The 25,620-nt window shown below is 47.7% G+C and overlaps 1 protein-coding gene across 2 annotated transcripts in view; it reads left to right on the top strand.

Moving 5' to 3' along the window:
• CREBRF (CREB3 regulatory factor) overlaps positions 1 to 25,620 on the top strand; it is a 741,844-nt gene that overhangs the window by 291,975 nt on the left and 424,249 nt on the right. For both annotated transcript variants that reach the window (XR_011304479.1, XM_069652415.1), the window contains exon 3: positions 6,616 to 6,741. Coding sequence is in view for 1 of the 2 variants with exons in the window: in XM_069652415.1 (XP_069508516.1) it covers positions 6,616 to 6,741 (126 nt within the window). In the remaining variant the exon portion in view is untranslated. The remainder of the gene's footprint in view (positions 1 to 6,615; positions 6,742 to 25,620) is intronic.

The following is a 25,620-nucleotide window of genomic DNA, read 5'->3' on the forward strand; positions in this document are numbered from 1 at the left end:
TCCGGCTTCAAGAAATGTCGAGACTGCGATAAAAAAAATGTCAATAACGGATCCACACATTATCTGCTTATGGTGCTTGGGATCCGAGCACCATTGTTCGGAGTGTGAGGACTGCATGTCCACGACGGCGAAAGCCTTGAAGGAGCGCAAGGGGAAGCTCGAGAGAGGTAAGTCAACCAAAACCTCCTCGAAAGTTTAGTCGGCTGAGTCGAGGCATTCGTCTCCTCTCCGCCGAAAACATTCTCATTCTAGATCTCGAAGCAGCTCCCACCATTCGTCGAGATCAAGACGCTCAAAAAAGAGACGTTGAAGGTCCCATTCCTCGTCATCTTCTGTGTCCCCAGAAAGGGTCTCCTGTCCCACTAAACACAGTTCTCAAGCTGATTGGGAGGAATTCAGAAAGAAAATGTTAAGCGTTTTCGAGAATGCGGCCTCGACCCCCTCGAAGACAGCTGAGGGTGATACCCCGGGTGAAAAACCCAAAAAGTCAAAACGCAGCGAGTCGCAGCACCCGGCGAAACATTCCACCCGAGAGCGCCATGGGCCATTGGGTAAGAAGGCACCGTCTTCGAAGATTCCTTCGACGCACGGATGGGCGCCATCGACGCCGTTGTCGAAGCGTTCCTCGACGCATCGGTCGATCGACTGGACGCCGATGAAAGAGAGGACCAAGGCCACTCCACAGCCAACGGTGATTTCAAGGGCCTCCGGCACGACGCCGAGACCGTCGTCGATGCCCTCGAGTAGGATCCCGATCCTCTCGAGTTCTTCGAGACCCCTTCCAGTTTTTTCGGCGCCTTCGAAGCCTGTTACATCGGCGTCAACGACATCGACGTTTTCTCGTCCAATAACGACGAGTTTGGCTCCTTCTGCCTTAGAGATGGGTTTTACTCCATTTCAGAGGTCAGAGTACCCTGGACTTTCTTCAATTTATGAAGAAGGGGAAGATTCTGACCAGGAAACATTCGGGTTACAGAGGACCACACTGCCTACTGCAGAGGATTTCACCTCTGTATTTACTTCAGCCTTCTTTCCTCAGGAGTCAATACATGAGGCAAGTGGGCTGGACACTTCCCCAGAAGTGGAATTTGTTAAGCCAGACCCAGGGGAACATGCCGAAACACCCTATAGAATAATTGAGTTTATGGGTTGGTCTGCGCCTTCACCTGTTTTCCAACAGGATGACCTAACGGATATATTGGACAAAGGCCCACTGGAGGACCCGGAGGTCCCCTTCCATGCAGCCTTACAAAGGAAAATTCCATCAAATTGGGAAACTCCCGAGGTTATCCCTGCACTCAATAAAAGATAGTCAACCAAGTATAGGGTAGCGGCTGCTGACCCTGAATACCTGTCAAAACAACCGACCCCAGAGAGCCTGGTGGTTCAAGCGGCAACTTCATCTAGCAGTAGGACCGCTTACCCTACTGTCCCACAGGATAGAGATGACAAGCGGTACGACTCTATGGCGAAGAAAGTTTTCTCTGCCTGTAGTATGGCGTTGAAGTCCATCAACGCCACCTGTACGCTCGCCAGGTTCAGTGACACACTATGGGAGTGTGCTTCATCAGCGGCTGACTGCATACCCGAAGGAGAGGAAAAGGAAGCCTTCCTTAACATTATTAAAGATGGCAAAAATGCCATGTGCGAATCACTTCAAACTGGCATCGATTCCGCTGACAGTATCAGCAGGGCCATGGCGGCAAGTACAACAATACGCAGGCATGCGTGGTTGCGAAAGTCGGGCTTTGCCCCTGATGTACAGGCCAGACTTTTGAATATGCCCTTTGACGGCTCTTCATTATTCGGGAAAAAGGCTGATGACAGTCAGCAAAATCTTTAGGAGCTGCTATCCGCCAAACGCCTTTTCGCCCCTCAGGAACCTCTAGGAGAGGAAAGTCTTTTCGCTATTATTCCGCATTCGGGAAAGGCAGAGGACAGCCGGCTCAGAGAGGCCAAAGGAGATCCACCCGAGGTGGACGGGTCAAAAGTACTCTAAGTACCCTTGGCATCTGCATCAGCCGCCCCCAAACCACTCTGAGGCCTTCCCACACAATACACCTGTAGGGGGCGGGTTAACTCACCATCTGACGGAATGGCAGGCTATAACGTCAGATGCTTGGGCATTGGAGACAGTTGCCCAAGGTTACTGCCTACCCTTTCTACACATTCCTCAGAGTCATCCACCGTAGAACAGCTCTCTAAAAGTTCCAGATCAGCTCCTCTTGCAGGAAATTATAGACCTGCTAGAGAAAGGTGCCATAGAACCGGTACCTGTAGCGGACAGGAACAAGGGCTGGTGCTCCCCCTCCCCCCCCCCCCTACTTTCTCATACCAAAGGAGGACGGAGGACTGAGACCCATCCTGGACTTAGGAGAATTGAACAAGTTCCTCAGGAAGAACAAGTCCAAGGTGGTAACTCTCTCTCAGATCCTTCAGGCCCTTCAGCTCCAGGATTGGCTGGTATCTCTGGACCTTCAGGATGCTTATTTCCATGTGCCAATCCATCTCAAACACAGGAAATACCATTATCAATTTCGAGTTCTGCCATTTGGGCTGACCTCCGCCCCGAGGGTCTTCACCAAGCTGATGTCGGTAGTGGCGGCGAGCCTAAGGAGGGAAGGGATCTACGTCTACCCCTACTTGGACGATTGGCTGATCAGGGCCGTATCTTCGGAACAGGCCCAGGCCCAGCTAGATTATGTCTGCCACTTCCTTCACAGACTGGGCTTCTCCCTCAATTTAAAGAAGTCACAGATGATACCATCACAGAGACTCCAGTTCATTGGAGCGGTCCTGGACACTTCCCTGGGAAAAGCCTCGCCACCAGAGGTGAGGGCTCAAGATATTCTACAGATGGTCACCAAGTTTCAAAATGCCCAACGTCTCCCAGCCTTCGACTTTTTGAGGTTGCTAGGTCTCATGGCATCCTGCATCTTCCTTGTGCCAGAGGCTCGCCTGAGAAGGAGATCTCTTCAGTGGGCACTGAGAAGTCAGTGGTCGCAATTCTCAGGGAGAATGACAGATCTCCTCCGGATTCCGGACAAGGTAGCCCGCGACCTTCAATGGTTTGCCTATCCAGAGAACATCTTGAAAGGAGAACTGTTTTGGCAACCATGGCCGGAGATAACAGTAGTCACAGACGCCTCACTCACGGGGTGGGGAGCCCATGCCAACGACTTGACCATCAGCGGTCGTTGGTCTCCATCGGAGTCCAGACTACAAATCAACCTATTAGAGCTGAGAGTAATCAGACTAGCGCTGAAAGCTTTCCTACCATCAGTACAGGGGAGAAATGTCCTGATAATGCCGGACTACACGGTGGCCATGCACTACCTCAAAAAAAGAGGAGGCGTAGGATCACTGCCACTGTGCAGAGAGGCGATGCAGCTCTGGTTTTGGGCAATCCAAGAAGGAATCTCTCTTTCTGCTGTCCACCTAGCCGGAGAGAAGAACTTAACAGCAGACGCTCTGAGCAGGCAGAGCACAGTCTCCCACGAGTGGGAGCTAGCTCAGGAAGTCCTTCAAGAGATCTTCACCCTTTGGGGAACCCCTCAGGTGGATCTGTTCGCCATAAGCAACAACAAAAAGTGCGAACTGTTTTGTTCAAGGGGAATTTCCCCCGAGAGGAGCTCTAAGAGATGCGTTCGTAGTGGACTGGGAGTTTCCACTCCTTTACGCGTTCCCACCAGTCCCTGTTATTCCTCAAATGATCAGGAGGTTGAGAAGATTTGGGAAAACCATGATCCTAATTGCCCCGGATTGGGCCAGGAGAACGTGGTACCCGGACCTTCTAGATATGTCCATCTGTCCTCCAATCCGTCTTCCACTCAAAGAGAATCTTCTGTCGCAGAAGGGATGTCAGGTTCTCCATCCAGACACCAGAACCCTCAACCTTCACGCTTGGCTTCTGAAAGGTTGAGGTACAAGGATTGGGATCTCCCTGATGACGTCATGGAGGTGTTGCTTTCGGCCAGAAGACCAGCAACAAAGTCTTTATACCGCTGCCATTGGAACAAATTTTGCAGCTGGTGTAGGGAACAGAATATCGACCCTTTTTCATGTGGTACACCAACGGCGTTATCGTTTCTACTCTACTTGGCAAACTCAGGCCTACAAGTGGGCACTGTAAAAGGCTATCTTGCAGCGCTTTCTATCTTCAAGCGCACTGCGGAGGAACCATCGTATTTCAAAATTCCTCTAGTGGTACAATTTCTCAAGGGACTAACTAATGTTTACCCTCCAAAACCATTCCAGGTTCCCTTATGGGACTTAAATTTAGTCTTAAACTTCTTAATGGGCACTCCATTCGAGCCACTTCACTCTTGCGCGCTGAGATGTCTCACGCTTAAAACTGTCCTATTGGTAGCACTAACATCTGCTAGGAGGGTGAGCGAGCTACAAGCCCTCTCCTGTAAACCCCCACATACAATCTTCCACAAGGACAAGGTTGTCCTACAGGTGAAGCCTAATTTCCTCCCAAAGGTGGTTTCTGAATTTCATATTACTCAGAAAATTACTTTGCCTTCGTTCTAACCTCCTCCCCATCCGGGTAAAGAGGAGGAAAGGCTACATAGGCTGGACCCTAGGCGAGCTCTCAGCTTTTACATCAGCAGAATGGCTAGGATCAGGCAAGCAGACCAACTGTTTGTAGGATACTCAGGTCACAAGTTGGGACTACCCATAACAAAACAAACCATCTCCAGGTGGATTATTTTGGCCATCCTGGAATGTTATAGACTGGCAGGGAAAGAGCCACCCCAAAATCTCAGGGCTCATTCAACCAGGGGTATTGCAGCCTCTTCGGCTCTCCAAAGAGGGGTACCGGTCCGGGATATATGTGCGGCTGCCACATGGTCGTCCGCACATACATTCACAAAATTTTACAATCTGGATTCCTCCACTGCTCAAGAGACCAGATTTGGCAAGGCCGTATTACATTCGGTCCATCCCTAAAGGGATACATAACACTATCACTCCCACCTCCAATTACATGCCACTGCTATGGGAGTCTATCAAAGATAAGGAATACGTCGGTGGACACAATCCCTTCGAAGAACAAGTTACTTCTTACCTGGTAACGTTCTTTCGACTGGATGTTCCTCTGACGTATTCCTTATTGCCCCTCCCTACCATCCCTGCAGTGATAACTTCCCTTGTGGTTGCAGCTTACGCTCCTTCAAGGTCACTAACCAATTCAGGCATGGCTTTTCTTATGCTACAAAACGGAACTGAGCAACGGACGCAGCGCGTGGCTATTTATGGGCATGGTGACATCGGCGCCGATACGGTGGCCGTCGAGGGACATCGCCTCGGCGACGTCGACGCGCAGCGCCCTCTACAGAAAAAAATTCAGAGGCCAGCAAGCTGGAAACGGATTATCAAAGATAAGGAATATGTCGGAGGAACATCCCGTCGAAAGAACGTTACCAGGTAAGAAGTAACTTGTTCTTCTCCAGCATTGCTATAGTTCATAAATTCTCATACAACTTCCTGACTCCCCCCTGCACTCCCCCCAACACTGAGTCTCATACTGTTCGAAGGCATACACATGGCCAGCGCCCTATGATGTTGGATTCTGAACATGGCCTCTGATGCAGAGTAAGAAACTCTACGTCATTGGCTGGGGACAAATCAACCGAAGCTGGGTGGATATGTTGCATAAGGGACTGCATTTTTCTGTGTTAAGGGTATGGTCAAATGTAACCAATGATGGAATATTCAAAGCATGTGAATTTATTAAATATATCTGTGCTGGAGAACTGGAGTTACAGATACGCAAGTCTATTTGAAGAGTAACTTTAACATGCAACTGCATATGTTAATGTGCATGAATTGCTATGTACAAGTATGGATTGAAAAAGATACCTGTAAAAATATATTTTTTGTCACCAAAACATATTCTCATTCGGAATGGGAATTACTTTTTGGCACCCCAAAATGTCATGTTATTCACAACTTCAAAAAATGGGGAGTAAAATACTCTCACTTCAAAATCTTGTGGCTCCCTGGTTGATCCTATGGCGTGACAAGGAGTGCCTATCGCAGTTTCTTTGTGTATTGCATTTCCCTCGAGCTAATCATGCATGTTAGGTCATGGTTCTGTTGATCCTTTGAATTCTAGAATGTTTATAGCAACATATGGTGGTCATGCGGTCACAGCCTCTTGAACAGGCAGTATATAATTGGTTCTCCAAGTTGACTCCCATTCCCAGGACGTCGAACATAACCAACACGTACTCCAACACAGTGGCCTAATGGCTGTCCTGATTTTGGGTTATTTATTGTATAATCCTGAGTTATCCTACACAACCCATTACCCGTGAGAATTTTCCTATCACCTAAAGTCTACTGAGAGATTTTAAAACTGCAAAGAAATAAATGTTAGATTTTTTGAATGACGTTGAAATAAATAATAAAGGGCAGTGCTTTTCTAAACTGCAATTATGTGGCGGAGTCTGAAGGTAATTTATGCACTTTCAAACCAAGTTTACTGCTTTCGATACGAATAGAACATTGTTAACTTCTGCAAAATAGATTTTAACTTTAGTAATATCCTAGCTAGGTTGCCATAACATTTGTCACCGTTTCGTAACTGCTAAATCTTTCTTGTAGCCCAGTGTTAGCGGAATGGATCCTCCATTTGGAGATGTCTTTCGGAGCCCCACGTTTTCAGAGCAAACTCTGATGAGCACAGATCTCTTGGCAAGCGGTTCAGATCCTACTTTCATGTATGACCTTGTAAGTTGCTGCATCTGTTTATTTATGCATTTCTCGGTTTGTTTTATGATTGGTGTTATAAAGGGTGGTCGGTCAAAAAACCGAAAACAAAATATCGAATCACAAAAATCCCGAATCCAAAATCTCGAAAAAAAAATCTCGAATTATTTATTTATTTATATGTATTTGTGGGTTCAGGTAAGTATAAAAAAGGGTAAAATAAAAAAAAGAAAAAAGGGGGGTTGGGGGGGAACCCCCCCATTTCGAAATAAAAACGTATTAAAAAAAAAATTCGAGATTTTTTTTTTCGATATTTTGGATTCGAGATTTTTGTTTTCGAGATTTTGGAATTCGGTTTTTTCACTATAAACCGTTGTAAAGGTGCCGAGGTAGGATACTGACACAGGACTGTTATATTGGTTGGCATACATTTTTATTCAAAAGAAAATGAGGGAAACGCCTACCTAGCCCTATTACTAAGAGGGTGTCCATGCCTCAAACAAAATACTAAGTACTCTGTCAGGATGTACGTCAAAAGTAAGTAGTCTACCGTCCTGTGTCCAAAACCTATTTCCGTCCCTTACCTTGTCAACGAAAGGGTCTGATCTTCTTGATCCAGAAGGATAAATTAGAGTTCCAATTGTAGATGGGAACTTTGCCTGTGAATGGCTCCCTTGCCCAGCTCTCAGTTCCTTTTCCAAAGAAAAGTTCCAAAGTGTACGAAAAACAGTACAGTTCCAAAGTAGCAAAGTTCTCTTGCTCAAAAGAAAGCAAAGTTCCAACTTAAAATGTTCTATTTATTTTGACATTTATAAAGCGCACCGAACCCGCTGGCATCTGGGCACTGGTTGCAAGAGGGATGTGGTTGTAATTGGTTATAGCAAGGTTACAGACATAGATGGTACATAAGTTACAGGTAATGGTTATTAGTAGTTAGTTGCAGGTAATGCGTACAATGTTATAAGCATGAATAATACGTACAGGTTTCTGAACAGGACGTAGGTGGTGGTGCCAAGAGTTGTCTGGGTGGGTGGGTTCAGTTAAATTTGGGTGTCTTGTGAGAAAAGCCAAGTTTTCAGTCCTTTGCGGAAGGACCAGAAGGAGTCATAAGATCTTGGGGCTAGATGGAGGGCATTCCAGACTTTGGCCGTGATCACTGGGAAGCTGCTTCCCCCTGCTTTCTGGCGCCTGAATCTAGGACTGTCAAGTAAATGCGAGTAGTGTGAGTGGGTCTGGTCGATGGGGCCAAGGAAATGTTCCTGGTCAACTTGGTAGGGGCAGTGTTTGAGATACATTTGTGGGTCAATGCTAGTGTTTTAAACATGATGCGTTCTTGGACCGGGAGCCAATGGATGTTTCATTGATGCCTGCAAAGAGGGAGTTGATCCTGGATAGAATGAGGCCTCTAATGAACGTGATGCAGCTGTCAGTGGATAGGAATGGACCGCAGGCTTTGATATATTTCGCAATGTATGCTGCTGCTGATGCAATCGTGTTTACCTGCCTAATTGGTGATAAAATGGAGTCAAGGTATACTCCCATGGTCTTTAACTCTTTGGCAACGCTCGTGATGTTCCTGTCAATGGAAAAAGATTTGCCGAGTCATTGAGGGTGTTTAGGCGGGATTGTGTGCCAGTAAGGAGTAGTTCGGTTTTCTCATAGTTTAGACATAAACCGTGTTGTGCCATCCAGGCTTGAATTGTTTGGTATAATTTGTTTAGTGCGCTGCAGTCCGTATCATAGTTGACTGAGATGGTTAGGAAGATTTGGGTATCGTCTACATAGATCATGTAGGTGACACCCAGGGCATAGAGGAGGTCGAAGAGGGGTTTGGTGAAGATATTATACAGGGTCAGTTACACATGAGCCTTGAGGCACTCCACAGGTGACTTGGGCAGGGGGGGCTGCCGCTGAGGTGGAAAATACTCTCATTGTGTGATTAGATAGGAAGGACTTTATCCCGGCTGTGGCTTTGGCTGAGAAATGGGCCGCTGAGGCGAGGTGTTGACACAGGATTTTATGATTAAGGCTGCAAAAAGGTCAAGTAGGAGGAGGATGGGCCATGTTGTCATTGCCTCAGATTTCGTCCATTTGGATTTTTAGGTCCAGAAGGGCAGATTCTGCAACAGTGCGGAAGCCTGCTTGTCGGAGGCCAAGGAGATTGTGGGTTTCAAGATAGTTTTGGATTTGCAAATATTCTGCTCTGTCCAGTATTTTGAGGAGAAAAGGTATGGTTGTGATGGGGCAGTGGTTGGTGGGAATGTTGGCGTTGAGTGTAGGTTTCTTGAGGAGGGCGAATACCCAGGCTTCTTTTAGATTCTCTGGGACATTGCCAATTGCAAAGGAGCTGTTTATTAAAGTTGTGATGAAGGGGGCTAGCTCTTCAGCATACTCCTTTATGAAGGTAGCCGGACAAATGTCTCCTCAGCATTTTGATGGTTATAGTCCTTTAATAATCTTGGTAGTTTCCGAGGTTGAGATTGGGGTGAATTCGAACCTGCGAAAGGGGAGATAGGATGGGGAACGCTCAACTGGGGGCTGGTCAGTTGTAGGGAGTGTATTTATTTATTTATTTATTTATTTATTTATTTATGTTTAATCATGGGTTTTTGTTTGGAGTGGGGACATTTTGTCTAGGAGAGCATTTTGGACGTTCTTGAACCATGGATTCTTAATTCTTCTTAAATTCTTCTGTTATATGTGGTGCTTTTGGTTTGCAGAATAGCTTGTTTGTACTTTTCGGAGAGGGCTGTGAAGTGCTCAACTGAAAGTATTTTTATCCAGGCAGTCTCTGCTGCTCTTTTGATACCAAGAGAAAAGCTCCCTTCTCTAGATCCTCACTCAGGCGTCTCACTGTGGTCACAAACACCAGGGTGAATTGCACCTTTCCCCTGACCTTCTATAGGCTCCTTACAATGTCAAGAAAATACCATCCTTATCTTGGCTTCTCTCATGCGGTTCTCTATGTCCAGGGTAATGCCTCCCTTCCCTTGATTTCTTTCAAGAAGTTCTCACAACACCAGGTAGAGGATACGTCCCTTCCCCTGGTCTCTTCTCAAGCTCCGCTTGCGTGGGTCACCAATCATGTTACTTGTATTCCTCTCTGCTTACGGTTCAGAGACCCTGGTCTCTGTCGTATTCTGTAGAGGACACAGTTAATGGAGCCATCAAGCTCTGCCTAGAGCTCTGCTCCACCAATGGGGATGCAGCTCACATGCGCAGGGGGAAATCCTGCGCTCAGCGGTTACCAGAAAAATAAATAAAGCCTGGTTTACTCAGAACCTGGATCCTCGTATTTATTGCATGCAATGTATTTTACCGAATTCACATCCAGTTCAGTTGCTGTTTTCTCTATGCACCCCTCAAAAGGAAACCCGACAATGGCGACGAAGGTGGGATTTCAGTGAGAAACCCAACTTCAGGACTTGCACTGTCAGCTGAATCGCAGAGCCTCAAAAGGGACCCCACAATTGCCAGAATGTCGGAAGGTGAGCCAGGTGAAGAGGATGTGCGCAGCTCAGCAGCTTTTCGCCTACCTGGGCCGTTCGACATGAGTGACCAACAGGGCCTAGGACCACGGTGGGAGAAATGGCTAAGATTTGAAAACTACCTGCATGCTCATGTTGAAAGCGTGCCTGACCAGTTTGCCAGGAGATTGCTGGTAAATCTGGTTGGAGGTGAGGTGGAGGACCTCATACCCACCTAAGATGTATACAGGCCTCAGGGAGGCGCTGAGCAGGTATTTCGACACACAACATAACATCGACCATGAGAGGCTCGTTTTTAATACAGCTTGCCAGTTGGCGGGTGAATCCATGGACTCTTTCCGAACGCGTCTTCACAAGCTGGTGGCCCACTGTGAATTCCACAAGTTCACAAATGAGGAGGCCATCTGATTAAGAATTATAGGAGGATGTCTGTCATTGTAATTCAGAAAGAAACTGCTCCGTGAGCCACTCCTGGTGGTCACCATACTGCAAATGGCCAGAACAGAATCCAGGGCGGATGCACAAGCCTCGCAAATTGAAAGTGCCCGGAAGGAAACAAATCGATCTGGTCTCACCAGCAGCCCCGGAGTGAATATGTAACCAGCAACACGTCCAAAGGACATGCTTCTTCTGGGAGATGCTATCGATGTGGCCTCACCTTTCCGCATCAAGATGGGGTGAAGTGCCTGGCATTCAGATGTGCTTGCACCAAATGTGGCAGAGAGAATCACATAGCGGTTGTCTGCAATTCTCCACTTGGACAGCCACAGTGGTACAATTCAAAGCTCACCAGATGTGCAGCGCTGGTCTGAGAAGAGATGCAGACGTGAGGCGAGACCCTAGAGACCTTCCTGTCACTTGTTTGACATGTCTTACATCGCCCTCACCTCCAAGGGGAATGTCTCAGCATGACTGACTATATGATGAACGGTGAGCCGACCTTGCCTGAAGGCAACATCAATCTGCTGGTAGGAGATCACCAAGTCGAGTTTCTCATCGACACTGGTGCCATCCTCAACATCATGTGCGTATCGGAGTACCGCAAGATGACGTCTCCCCCACAGTTAGGGCCGTCTGACTTGAAGGTCTTCCAGTGCGGAACCATGGAAAATTCTTTGCAACACTAAAATACTGTGAGAAACCAAAGAGTGTCTCACCTGCTAGTCCCCCATGATCTCTCTCTCAGGTGGCCAGGGCATGGTCATCGCCTTTGGAATCAGACCCTGGGAGTTGTCCAGTGCGGGAGGATCACCTGGGTGAGGGGTCTTCAGGAGTGAGGGTGAACCAGCCGATGGTGAGACGCAGTATTTTCCCTTTTTTTGTACACGTAACCCATCGTATAATTTTAGGATTATCGGAGGTCCCACTCCCCCCAAGACCCCCTTCTCCCCACCTACCCCGTAAGTAGACACTGGGCCGAGAAATAGGGCGACTGAGAGTAACAAAACAAACTCTTATTCATCGCACTGGACATGTCCCGTTAATTGGGTCATGCAAAGTAAGGCACTTGACATGTAAGTGCATACATCTGATACCAATTAGCTCTCCTTGCACGGATAAAAGGCAGAACCTAGAGACACACTTGGAGCAAGGTGCAACACGAGTAAGAGCAGAACTTCCGGGTCGAAGGCGAGCCTACAGGAACAGAGCGACGGGCCAAGGGATGAGAGCAGCGGGTCGAACCCCAGGAGTTCCCTACCGGAGGTTGTTACCTCCAAAAGGCTGCGAAAGATACATGAAGAAGGCAAAATCCCAAAGCAGAAGGCTGCATTGTGTTTCAAGGACACCAGCTACCCTTCCGGGTCAAGAGTTGGGGAGGTGAGGTCAAGCCTGTGGTATTAACCTTGACTTGTGAATTGGAAAACTGTAAAAAGGAGAAAGAAACGCACACAGCCGGTGAGTTGGCAAACGACCTGAGACCAGTGTGTGTTAAGGTAAGATTGAACTTGCAACATAATATCGCAAGTGAAGGCTGCATGCGTGTGGACGAGATGCGCACAGTGAGCAGGGAGTCCATGTTTGGTTACCCCCAGGTAATTTAGGGTGACCAACCCCAAGTTCCTTCCAAAAATACAAAAAAGGTAGCAGGCGCCCCTCTCTCGAAAGAACGCGGCATGATAACCTGTTCGGTGGTTATTAACCACTTTGAGAGTTCGCAGCCATCTGCTTTTTGCTCACTGTACCTTTCACAGATTGGAAATATCCATTTACATATCACTTTAGCTCCCTTAGGTCAGCACAGTCTTCACTGGTCATTGGGTTTTAAAATCCCCAGCACCGGATTATTGAAGGTGCTGTGGACTAGACGAATTATCCCATGGGACTGAAGTTTTTTGATTATTTCTGTGAGGAGGGACTCCATGGATGCGAGAGGGAAGCAGTATTGCTTGACAAACGGTCCTATCAGGGTCCGTGGGAATTGTACCTGGGGCAACCAGATGTGGATTCCCTGCTCACTGTGCTCAGAGAGGCACAGCTTCGCCTCACTGATGAGGCCCAACAATGCTGAAACATGTGCATGGGGTTGCTGTTGGTACTTTTGTTCAGGAAGGAATTGCCATAGCATTTTGGTGCTGTCCCGCCCATGTGGGCGGGACAAAGACTGATATGCAAATGGCTATTTCCCATCTGTGAAAGGTACAGTGAGCAAAAGGCGTGTGCTGCAAACTCTATTCTCAGAACAGGTTATCATGCCATGTTCTTTCTGGAGAGGAGCGCCTGCTACCTTTTCTTTTAAATATTTACAAAGAGGAAGGTCAGGAAAACCACGAATTATACAACACTATAGCACATAAGGAGCAGAGGAGAGAAGGAGATGAGGGGCAGCAGGAGGGAACTACAGAGGAACGTCTAGCCAGGTCGACACAATGTATCAGGCGGCCTGTGCGCTTGATTGAAGAGATATGAAGGACCAGAACTGTAAGTGACTCTTTGTTCACTCGAAGGGGGAGATAGTGTCCTGTAAAGGACACTGTTAATGGAGCCATCAAGCTCTGCCTGGAGCTGCGATCCAACAATGGGTATGCAGCATGAGCGCGCATGCGCAGGGGCAAATCCTGCGCTCAGCAGTTACCAGGAAAAGAAATAAAGTGCGGTGTACTCAGAACCTGGCTCCTCGTATTTCTTGCATGCACTGTATTTTACCAAATACGCATCTGGTGCAGTGGTTACGTTTTCTCTATGCACCCCTTGAAAGGAAACCGGACAGTCTCTCTTCTTTGTTTCGCTTTACTTGGCTTTCCTCTCTTCCAAGTACTACCACGAGGAAGATGACTCATGTTACACTCTGCTTGTGGGTCCCAGACCCTGGTTTCTCTTCTTTGATTTGCTTTACTTGGCTCTCCTGTCGGCAAAGTACTGACACGAGGAAGATGACTCATGAGGCTGTCCTTAAGTTGTGGGTCTCAGACCCATATCACAGTTCTTTCTTGATCATGTGTAAGACTTGGTTCACTATCCTGCCAAGAACTGTGGCAATGGAGGTGACTGACAATGGTAATCTTCATTGGGTGCAGGTCCCAGACCCGTCTTTCTTGGTTATTCAGGAAATGTACTTTGCTTCCCTGAGTTTCTTTTCTTCTGTTTCGCTGGGACAGGGTATTCCACTGCTCCCTTCTGCCCCTACCAACCTCCCTGTTCACCCCTGTACCTTTTAGGGTCTCTCCGATAGTCTTTGGTCAGTTTCTGGATCTTTCTGCTTCGTTGTTGTGCTTCTGCAGTCTTCTCTCCTACTTTGGCATGCTGCAGCAGCTCTGCAGCATTTGGCCCCTCGCAGTGATCCCCTCTGGTCTTGACCGTGCAGTCCCCTGGCCTGGCCCACCTGAACTGCTGCTTCTCCCTCTTGCCGGATGGTCCTCCCACTTTGTACTGCTTGGGAGCACCTCTGTAGATTCAGTAAGCCCCTGTTCTGCAGCTCATTCTGTTATCCAGCAGGTCAAGCTTTCCCCCAGATCATGGTTCCTCGAGGGAAGGCTCCTCTCTACTTCCCGTTTTCCCTTTTCTATTTTGAATGCAGCTTAGACCAATAGGAGTTCAGAAAACACTAGACCGCTCAGCAGTGTTTCAACAGTGCTCTGCATGCCTCTGCACTTTTTCCTCATCCCTGTACTGATCTTGAGTACTCAGTGATAGGTGTTCTTCTATGTCAGTCTTGTAGTGAAATGTACATGGGTAGTCCCTACTCTTCATTGTCTCAGTACTTTTTAAGCAGGTGGAAGTGTCTTTCTTACACAGGTACATGAAAGCATAGAGAATCCTGTATAGAGTAAGAGGGTGAATGAGCTTGTGAAGGGGTAGAGGTTTTCCCCAGAAGGTCAGCCCTGACCTCATTTAGATTTTTCCCTCCCTGTGATCCCCCCTTGGCGCGCCACCCCCAGGGGGACTATTGCACTCTGACCTCACCTCCCTAGCCCCATGGGAAAGGTCCCACCCTATGGGAGAAGGGACGATCCAAGGATTCGTCAGTGTGCATAGCACATAAATACAACATAGGTTTCACATTTGGCAGACTTTATTTTTATGTTTAAAAAGAAAAGAGCATATATAGAAACGTGCATAGCAATCTAAAAAGGTTTAGGTCTGTATCAAGGGGACAAGATTGAAACTGGCATACTAATGGCGCACAAGTGAGCCCGAATCTCAATTTTCTTCTTGAGGATTCCTTTCTCATGTTTGTCTGTCTTTTTCACAGATATTTAAGGTATAATGGGAATTTACAGAGCATCTGAAGTTGTGTTTGTCGGTCAGTGGGTCTTCGGGGAGTGAGAGTGAGATGGCTGATGTCGAGATGCGGTATTCACCCTTATTTTGTTTATCGAACCCATCCTATGTTTGAGGATGCTTTGAGATCGCAAAACCCCCTTAACCCCCCTTTTTATTTTTTTTACACAAATACTGGGCCGAGGAAGTGGATGACTGAGAATAACACTGACTTGCATACATCGTACTGGCCATGTCCCGCTAATCAGGTCAGGCAAAGTCAGGCACTTAATCCTAAATGCATACACCTGATGCCTATTAGCTTACCTCACACGATCACACGAATAAAAGGCAGACACCAAAGACACACCCTGAGCCAGTGTCATGGCCACAGAGCAAGGACCATAAGCTCAATCACATAAAGGGTCCAGTTGGACCCAGTCCTGGTGCCTTTGGTGCCAGGTTCATGAGAAAGTGTGCTCTGCACACTTTTATTCTAGTGCATGTGTTATTTCCTCCCCTGCATGGCCCCCACGTGCATCCAGGTCGGGTGTGGCCATAGGAATACATTGGGCTGCACGTGCAGCATCTTCTGGGAGTGGCAGGGTGGGGCCACAAGGCAGAGCAAATGGGTTTGACTGGGACCAGGCTATTTAAGCCTGCCCAGCCCGCATGCCAGCGCTTTGCGTTAGTCTGCTCATAGCAGCGTAACGCTCACTGCCGCCTGAAGCACTTCTTACCTGATTCCAGTGATACCATTGCCAGTAGCGCATCTTACCTGATCCTTGCAGTCGCCGCAGTCAGAGCGTACCCTTACCTGTTCCGGATTTCCAACACTTACTCGGAGCTCATCTCGGCCAGCATTCTCGCGGTTGCAGCCATCCATCACCCGCTAGCAGATCTTCGGATAGCTGCTCCCCGTCTGACTTCGCCAGGCCATCCCTGCAGGAGAAAAGGACAAATAAGGTTAGACAACATAAAGACATTACGCTAAGGTTGCTCGCAACACAATCCTCACGCTGGACCATAGAACCAAACTTACCATCTATTTGGGACATTGTAAACTCCTCAGGACTCCAGTGGGGCTCCCTTCCAGCAGCGCAACTCCGCTGGGCCTCTCATCACCTATTGGGGAGAAGGAAAGACATTACAAGGGATACGAACAATAATCATGGAAAAAATGACATTGCAAAAGAATACGGACAATAATCATTGTTGAAGAACACTTACCTTAGAAGTGGATCAGTCACAGCCGGTCTGGGCTGCCACGCACATGGACCAGTGAAGGAACTAGGCCTATTTAAAGCACCATTGCACTTGAGAAGCTGGACGGAGAGCTCACCCTCATAAATAAACAGGTGAGACTATATGGGTAAATGCATGCTCACCACATTCTGGGAAAAAGGGTTCGAGGGAAACTACAGCCATATCACAGCATTCTCACTGTCTCTCGTATTCTCACAGGGGCAGTATCAACAACCAGAGCAGTACACAACACAGGAGCAGGGGAAGAAGCCTGACCGAGGGGAGCCAGTTCCAGGGAGGGCTGCAACCGTGCCCCAACGTCCCCGCAGAGACCAGGTGAGCGTAACAGCCAAGTGGAACACGAGAACGAGCAGAACTTCCGGGAGGAAGGCACACCTACTGGAGCAGAGCAACAGACCTAGGGACGAGAGCAGTGGGCCGAAAACCCCAAGGTTTCCCTATTGGAGGTCGTTGCCTCCGACGGGCCGCGAAAGTCGCATGGAGAAGGCCAGATCCCACAAGTGAAGATTGCATTGTGTTTCAAGGATTCCAGCGTCCCTCCCGGGTGAACGGCAGAGTTGGGGAGGCGAGGTCAAGCCTGTGGTACTAACCTTGACTCGAAAATCGGAAAACGCTGAACAAGAAAAACGCACACAGTCGGTGAGTTGGCAAGCAACCTGAGTGGCTGGTGTGTGTTAAAGTGAATGAAGTGGCAACATCATATCACAAGTGAAGGGTGCACGCGTTTGGATGAGACGCGAAGAAAGGCAGACCTGTGAATGAACTTTGATGTAAAGGATAGCTCGGAAATCAGCGGTCTGGTGAAAGGAAGTAACCCAGTCGAAAGTCTCAGTGAAAGGTACTTTGTTTAAAGCGAGAAAGTGAACTAACAGTAAAAGGAAGAATATTCATTCTTAGAGAAGGGAAGAGTGAAAGTAACACAGTGAACTTTGAATCATGGTCCGACAAATAAGTTACGCATATTCAAAGGTTTTCGACATCCGAAAGGGGTCCGAGTCCGTCAGGGAGTCCCGAAGTGAAATAAGCTTCGGGAAGAGGGCCCCTTGCAACTTGTGTTGAACTTTATCGTTGGAGTTTAAAAGATCTGTGTAGTGAAAGGTCTGAGCATGGCAGAGGGGCTTCTTTTTGGAACGTTTTGGATAAGACATTATTTGGATAGAAAGTCTCGAGAGTGGAAGACTAGGCAGGCCACGATCCGCCGCTTTTTAAACTATATTTCTAATGCTTGTTAATCTGCTTAAAATCACATGCTGTTCTTATAGTGCGACATCTAGTGGTAATCGCGTAGTATTGCATCTTTTCTTTCGAAGATCGAAAGGGGACGTCGACATGGGCGTGACTGTCATATGATCCTTAATATGACATTAAGTGTACCCAAAATCCCTCGCGCATCGAAGTCCCTCAGATTGTGTTTTTCCGCCCAACTAATTGGTCCCCTCATGTAGAGCTCGCAAGAGTTTATATTGCTCAATATTGTTACTTTATCCCACCACCTATGGTCGTCTCGTCTTCTGACGGCTTCATTTCGACGACTGCTTGATGGACTGCCTGCCACGGTAGACCTCCACCACTGCTCGGCGACTGGTGTACTGATCGATGTCTGGCGACCGCGTGGCCTCAGCCTTCCGGGCAGGCCCTTACAGTAGGGAGAGGGAGCCTTGGGTTTATTCTTTTTTTAAGAATGCATCTCTTCCCTTCTCTTTCCCTTTTTCGGTCTGGGTGCCGTCTACCTCTGCTATGGAGAGGACGCCCTTACATTTTGTCTGTCGTGTAATGGCAAATTCACCTGGAAGGACTCCTATCGTTGTTGCAATAGGTAGTCACCTCTTGACCACGACGGGTGTTCTTGTAAGTCCTGCAAGCTTTTTCGTCCCAAGATGTTAACGGACAGGCAGACAAACCAGTGGGCCGCCTACGCAATGCAGGCCGAAAGTTGTTCCCCCTTTGGCGCCGTCGCTTAGGATGACGAGGACTCCAGCAACAGTCATGGCTCTGACCTGGAAGCCATAGAACTTTCGGCTGAACCCTCCGGTTCTCAGATGCCCGTCCCTGGCCGACAGGCCACCGGCTCTGTTATGGGGAGTTCACCTCCTGGCGACAAGGGCACACACACCACCGAAGCCCAAACACACAACCCTTAAAGCCTCCTTGACGGACACATCGAAGAAGCGAGTAACTCCAACAGGCCCGTCGAAAACTGACTGTGTCTTCCGAACCTTGCGGTTCGGTGCCCTCCGTGCATCAGTTCTCTCGGCATGTGACTGGGCTTCCCTCTCACGCGCGTTCCCCCCCCCCAAAAAACAGTCGCCGACACGCCATCCACAGGCATGCTTGCACGTAAGGCTTTGGTAGTGTCGTCAACCGCAACGGCGCCTCAATGCACGTCAAAACGGAGTATTCAACCGCCGAAGATTAGAGCCACCATCACCTCAGCAAAGACAGTCATCACCTGTGGAGGATCAAATGCTATTTGATGCCACCCTTAAAAGAGCCGCAGATCATTTTGAGATCGCTACACCGGAGACCGCCCCTGATGGTGACTTTGTTGAAAGTATTCTCAAGGAGAAGCCTCCCACTAGTCAGGCTATCGCGCTACTCAACTCAATAAAAAAACGCCTAGCCCCTTCTTTAAGGTCACCTTCCCTCACAAGGGCAGTCAACCCTTGGGTTGAGAAATTGTTCCGCCCCCCTCCATCTGACCCTATTATATATACGAGGTCATGCCACACCGGACTCCCTGGTTGTTGCTACCACTAGCAAGAGGGCAGGGGTTCCACAATCCACAGCGGAAGCTACCCCAGAGAAAGATTGCAAAAAACATTATGCCCTAGACAAGCGTGTTACTACTTCTGCAGCCTATTCTACTCGAATAGCTAATAATATGACTCTACTCGCTAGTTACAGCGAAGTCCATTAGGGCCTGCTCCAGGAAGGCCTTAAAGAGGTCGCAGAGCCCACGCGATCATGCCTGTTGGTGGTCGTGACTGAGAGCAGACAGGTGACCCATAATATATTAAAGAACACTTTAGACGCTGCTGAGACTGCGGGGCGTACTCTAGCCCAGGGGACTCTTAAAAGAAACGCCTGGCTAAAGAATTCGGGCTTCAAACCAGAGACTCCGGCCTCTCATTAACAAACCTGTCGAAGACTCCCAACTTGTTTGGTATAGATGATGCTCTGTAGACAGTTAAGAAAGAGCATGAGACACTGAAGTCTCACAACCAGACCACAGCCAAGCCCTTCAACCAGCGAGGAGGTTCAAATTATCGCTGTTCTTTTCGCGGTCAGTCTTTCTCACGGTCTCCCCATGGCCAATATGGCTCTGGAAGTACCCCATGGTCCTGCGGGCAAGGCTCATCTGGGAACAGCCAATATCAGCAGAGAGAGGTCAACGCTGAGTCCAGGTTAGAGGCAGGAACTGTACTCCAAGAGGCTCTCCGGCCTCCACCGCAAAGCGGCTCACTGGTTCAGATCCCCTCCCCTGGCCCTCCACCATCTCCCCCCCCTAACCCCCCCAGTCGAGGGACGTCTCATCATTCATCCATGCATGGGAGGGGATCACATCAGACTAGTGGGTCACCCACGGTTACTGCGAAGATGCCTAAGACCAGCACACCTGCAAATCCTGCTGGAAGAGGTGCAGATCCTTCTAGGAAAGAGTGGCGTAGAAGTTGTCCCCATTCATGAGGTAAACAAGAGTATTTATTCAGTGTACTTCTTTGTACCCAAAAAGGATCTCACCATACGCCCTGTATTAGACTTGCGCCCAGCGAACAATTATGCCAATTACAAAAATTAAGAATGAAAACGTTGGAGGAGGTAATCCTGCTGTTGCGGCAGGGGAATTACATTGCCACATTGGATATGAAAGATGCATACTTTCATATTTCAATGTTGCCGGTGCACAGAAAGTACCTAAGCTTCATGTTAGAGGACACCCACTATCAGTTCAAGGTTCTTCCCTTCGGCATTGCCTCAGCTCCAAGTGTGTTCACAAAGGTACTGGCGGTAGTAGCTGCTCACCTGCGCAGGCTGTCCATCCCAGTTTATCCATACCTCGACGACTGGCTAATAACAGGGGATTCGTACAGAACATGCCTATCAAATACCCAAAAGACGGTAGATTTCCTCTTCAGCATAGGGTTCTCGATCAATGAGAAACAGTCAAGACTAGACCACAGCCAAGTCAGTTTCTGGGGGCTCTAATTCAGACCAAAGACTGCCTCGTTTTTCCCTCCAACAAGAGGGTTCAAAACATGCTGTTCCACATCCCTCCCTATGTAGCCAGCCACGAGGTGACTGCGCAAAGCCATACAACTGTTGGGGATGGTGGCCTTCTGCATCTACCTAGTCCCACACGGACGTCTGTCCATGCACCCCATGGAAGAGTAGCTCTCAAGCCAATGGTGTCAGGCCAGTGGACAATGGGACGAACTAGTGGTTGTCTCTGCAGCCCTTGTTCAATCTCTGCAGTGGTGGTCAAGGGAAAACCCCCTGCAAGGGAAAACCTTAACTACCCCTACAGTAGAAGCTACTCTCACCACTGACGCATCTCTGACTGGGTGGAGGGGTCACCTTCATCAGATGGTACATGGCGTGTAGTCCCCAGCAGTAGCATCCAACCACATAAACTTGTTGGAACTGCTAGCAATGTTCACGGCCCTGAAGGCATTCCAAACTCACCTCCACAGGAAGACATTTCTCGTCCTCACAGACAGTACTACAGCCATATATTATTTAAACAAACAAGGGGGCACTAACTCTCTAGGGCTGTCCAAACTGTCCCAGAACATATGGAAATGGGCTCTCAATCAAAAGATGTTCCTCCTGTCGCAACACGTTCCAGGGGAACTCAATCTTCTGGCAGACGTGAAAGGGGCCCTTAGGGGTCCCTCGCGATATGGAAACAAGGGAATAACCATACACGAAAGGATGCGCCAGACACGAGGTTCAAATTCCCAATGCTAGGGTTTAGTGCAAGCAAAATAGTCCCAATTGGCCAACTGTGTTCTCACGCCCCGCGACGTGTATTCTCTAGACCTCGAGGGAGGCAAGAGAGCGAATTACGTACATCAGTAACATATATAAAAAATGCATATCATACAATCAGCTATGTCATGTTTAACACCCCCCTTTATTGAGTTTCTTTGAACTCGGGATGATGATGGACATTTCCGACGAGTATGACAATTATGACACTTTCGATGTCTATTCTAGTAACAATGTGCAATTTAGAAAGTGCAGAGGCATCTTCTAGTTGTTGAACAGAACACGGTGCTTCTGTTCTTGGAAGCAAGCTGCACACGGGGGAAGAGTCACATTCCAAGCCTTGCTATCTATGAGGTGCTATTCGTGTCCTGGGAGCCGACACGCTCTAAAGGGTTTTGTGAAGGGGGGCCGTAAGAAGAGCATAATTCAGGCCTTTAGCTGCTTTATTCTAACATATTCTACTACAGTACGAGACTGGCTGGCAGCTGTGAAATGATTAAATGACCTGCAGCTCTCCCTCAAGGCTACAGAGAGGGAGCATGGGCATTCCTTTCTGGGCGGCTCATGAGGAGTTTCAACGAACTCCCCAGTCCCGCGGTCTTGCCCTTTCATATTCAGACAACAATGTTAATAGTTGAGCAGAGTAAGCAGAATTTGCAAGAATTGGAAGCTGCAAAGCAGTTTAGACAGAAAGCAATGGTTAACAAGCAAAATGGCGATTCTTGCTATGTTTAAAATGGCCGCTTGTTGGTCAAGCATAGCAGTCTGTATTTCTATAATTCTGTGCATAAGACGGTTGGCCTTCGGCCATCAAGATACGTCTATCATCCAAATGAAGGGTATTCATTTTTCCAGATTGACAAACCCTCCTTTTGGCCGTATGCCAAACGTTTTATTCATTCATTGTATCCGCCTCTGATGAGGATAAGTCTGGGGTATCTATGTCTGAACCTTTCATGCTATCGCAAGCATCATCTTCATCATTAATGTCTATAGCCATGAATTGTTTTATTGTTTTTGTTTCATCAGTGTCTCTGTTATTTCGGCCATGCGTTTGTTTTCCTCTCGACACCATGTTCATACATCCCTTAGTACATCTCTCGGTTATCTCAGTGCAAACTATTGGTAGGCATTGTATGCAACAGCAACATGTTATGAATATACCACTACTAGTATCGAAATTAGCTTCCACCCCCAGGACCGCAATAGTCCCCAAAACCAGGATCCTATCCCCCAACCCCTTCTTCAGTAGAGAGTGTGGAACTTAGGACATGTAATTTCCGGATTGCTTTAAATATCATAGGGGAGTATTCATCTATAAACACACAGCATGCAGTTTTTACGAGTTTGCAAACTCCCCCACGATCAACTAATATTATATCTAGAGCCATTCTGTTTTGTAGTGCCATTAGCCTAATTCCTTTTTCTTCCAACGTCATGTTGTATAAGATATCCGTTGTTGTATCTATCGTATTATTTAGTATTCTGGACAGTTTCCTTATGTTATAGGAATTTTCTATTTGGGCCAAGAATGGTATAAACGATTTGGCTACATCCATTGCCATCATTCCATCTTCACTACTCCTTCGGGTTCTACCTTTTAATCACCTCACTACTTCTGCAGTTTCTAAGAGGAACACTCCTGGCAATAGTAGACCCAAGTAACACGTGCCTCCCCAGTTTCTAGGTAACCATGAATATGCTTTTTCCCCACATATAAAGTAAACGGGGTCCCCTACGTATACAGGTTCTATTTCGTGCTTTAAAACCACTGTGTTTAGGCAGCTGCTGGACGTTCCTACTTTATAGGAACCTTTTTTCTTTAAACATAGGGGAGCAGTTTTGGGGCTGTAATCCACTGTATAGGCAGGGGGCACAGCATCTTTATTCCATTCATCCCTCATTCGAAATGTCATTATTGATGTTTCTTCTGCTGGCGTGGGTGGTCTATTCTGCCTATGTAATCTATCTAGTCTTGTTGTTTTTCGTGTATTTTTCCTCATGGGATCTGGTGAAAACACGCAAGCTTTGTGGAATATGGAACAACCCACAGGTTTCATGATCACTTCCTCAAATTCATTCATATTGGTCTCATCTAGCTGACCCGTATTACTCTTGTTCCATTTCCTAAAGAACATTGCACTCAACGATACTTCACATGAATAAACCAATGATAACGGTTGTACATACCAGCCTATCCCTTTCCCACCGTGCTATGGTAAATGGGCACAAACTCAGCAATCTTTTTTCTTTAAAACCGCATGGGTCATGTTCATGATGAGCAACAATGTATTGTTGCCATATCCTTCTCTGTCTTTCTTCCATTGGGGACAAAGTACCATTGATTACATGAACCAGGCTTTCAGTAGCTGCTTTTGGCAAAAGTGTTTCTAATGGGTGCGCGGACTCCAGGAACCATAGTGTAATAGCTATTATTGTTGGTACTACCATACTTGGAGAACACAGGACCAATGTCCAAATCAGTACCTTATTCCTTTTACCATGCTTTTTCCCTAAATTTACAGTCTCTAAAACTATCATCTTTTCAGCAGGGGTGCAGGAGGAGGCTGAAACCTGTCTTGATTTGTTCATCGTCCTTCTTCTTGCTGGCAAAGTTCGTCGCAAATGTCTCTCGTTCTTGATGCAAAAAGTTCAATGAAAATGTCACAGTTCAATTCTGCCAACCCTTTCACAGCCTAGATCACTTATCCCCTCCGAGCAAGAGTAGTTCTTTCTCCCACTGCTCAGACGATTTCTGAACAGTTCTTTGACAGAGTACTATGTGCATCCAGCTTGTCCCGCTCTGGCTTAGGACACATGTACTTTATTATAAGCGCACTGAGGAGCCGTGAGTCTTGAATTGTCCGACTTGCACAACTCGCACTTCTCTCCTCTACGCCCTTGGTTCCTACTCCGTCCGTGAGTGGAACCAAAGGCAAAAGAAAAGCACCAAAGATCTGTGGATCACTTTGCCTGTCGAGGCCGCAAATTATACCGTTTCACTCCTGGTATTGTATGATCCGTGAATAGTGCCGTTGCACTTCCAGTATCAGGCTCAGTGTCAGCCTGCGGCACAATGATGGGTAGCGATGAGCGCTGTGGCAATGATGTAGTTTCTTTCTTTGGCTTTGGTGCGTTTGCAGAAGCTGGAGGGCGCCAAAGGGGTACACGCGTTGTTTCTGCTCCTGTTTGTAATGCAGAGTTTGTGTCGCTCGGCAGTGATGTTGTTTCTGCTGAGCAACGTTGGGTCACTTTTTGCCCTTTCCCCTTCCTGGCAGCCTCCTCAGGATCTGTTTCGAGTTTCACTTCTCGCTCAGGCTTTGTTTCAACTTTCAATTCTCGCTCAGGCTGATGCTGTGGCAGTGGACTGGCAACAGTTTCTTTCTTTTTCAGGACCGTTGTCTCCTTCTGGTCGTCTGGATCAGGCAAAGTTTTCAGTGAAACTGGGAACCTTTTGGCATGGGTAGCATGAATCCAGGCCTTGCGGCCGTCCACCCGTATGGCCGTCTGCGTCGCCAGCAACACTTGATAGGGGCCGCGCCACCTGAGTGCTAATGCTGTCTTCCGCTCAAAGTTCTTAATCAGGACCCAGCTTCCAGGCTCCAGCGCGTGCCCCAGTCCGGTGTATCGCACTGGTAACGCCTCCTGCACCTGCTGATGAATCAAACGCAACTTCTGCATTAAAAGGCCACAGTACGTGCTTAACACAGGATGCTCGACCTCACATAATCTTTTGGGCTGTGGTGCGCACCATACATTTGCCGGTCCCCCCATTATAATTTCATAGGGAGAGAGCCCAGTTTTAGCCTGCACAGACGTGCGCATGCACAATAGCGCTAGGGGTAATGCATCCACCCAACTCAACTTGCTCCCAGCACAGATCTTAGCTATCTTTGACTTTAAAATACCGTTATGTCTCTCAACAAGTCCCGCGGAACTCGGATGCCTGGAACTGTGGAATCGTTTCTCTATCTGTAGACCTGCACAGATCTGTAGTACTACTGCGCCCACAAAATGTGGGCCGTTATCTGACCACAGGACACGGGGCAGCCCGAACCGGGAGAAATACTCCTTCAACATAGTACAGTCTTTTAAAGGATATGCCTCCACCCACTTGCTAAATGCACAAATCGCCACTAACACATATTTGTAGTTCTGGCAGCTTTCCATTTCTATGAAATCAAAATGGATCACCTCGAATGGCATAGAGGGTGGGCCAAAACTACCTACTGGAGTCACGGTTCCCTTCCCTACATTGTGTTGCAGGCACGTAATACAATTCTGCACTAGCCTTTCTGCATTCTTTTTCATGTGCTCATTTTTCCATACTGTGGTTAAATGATGTACCATTTTCTTCGCGCAAATGTGGGTAGGGCTTTGCGTCATTGTAACCATTACGGTTACGTAACAGTTTGGCAACATCCAGTTCTTGGTCTCTTTGTCCACCCAACATCCTTCC

This window comes from Ambystoma mexicanum, chromosome 3p (assembly GCF_040938575.1).
Source record: "Ambystoma mexicanum isolate Mex_15411 chromosome 3p, UKY_AmexF1_1, whole genome shotgun sequence".
NCBI lineage: Eukaryota > Metazoa > Chordata > Amphibia > Caudata > Ambystomatidae > Ambystoma > Ambystoma mexicanum.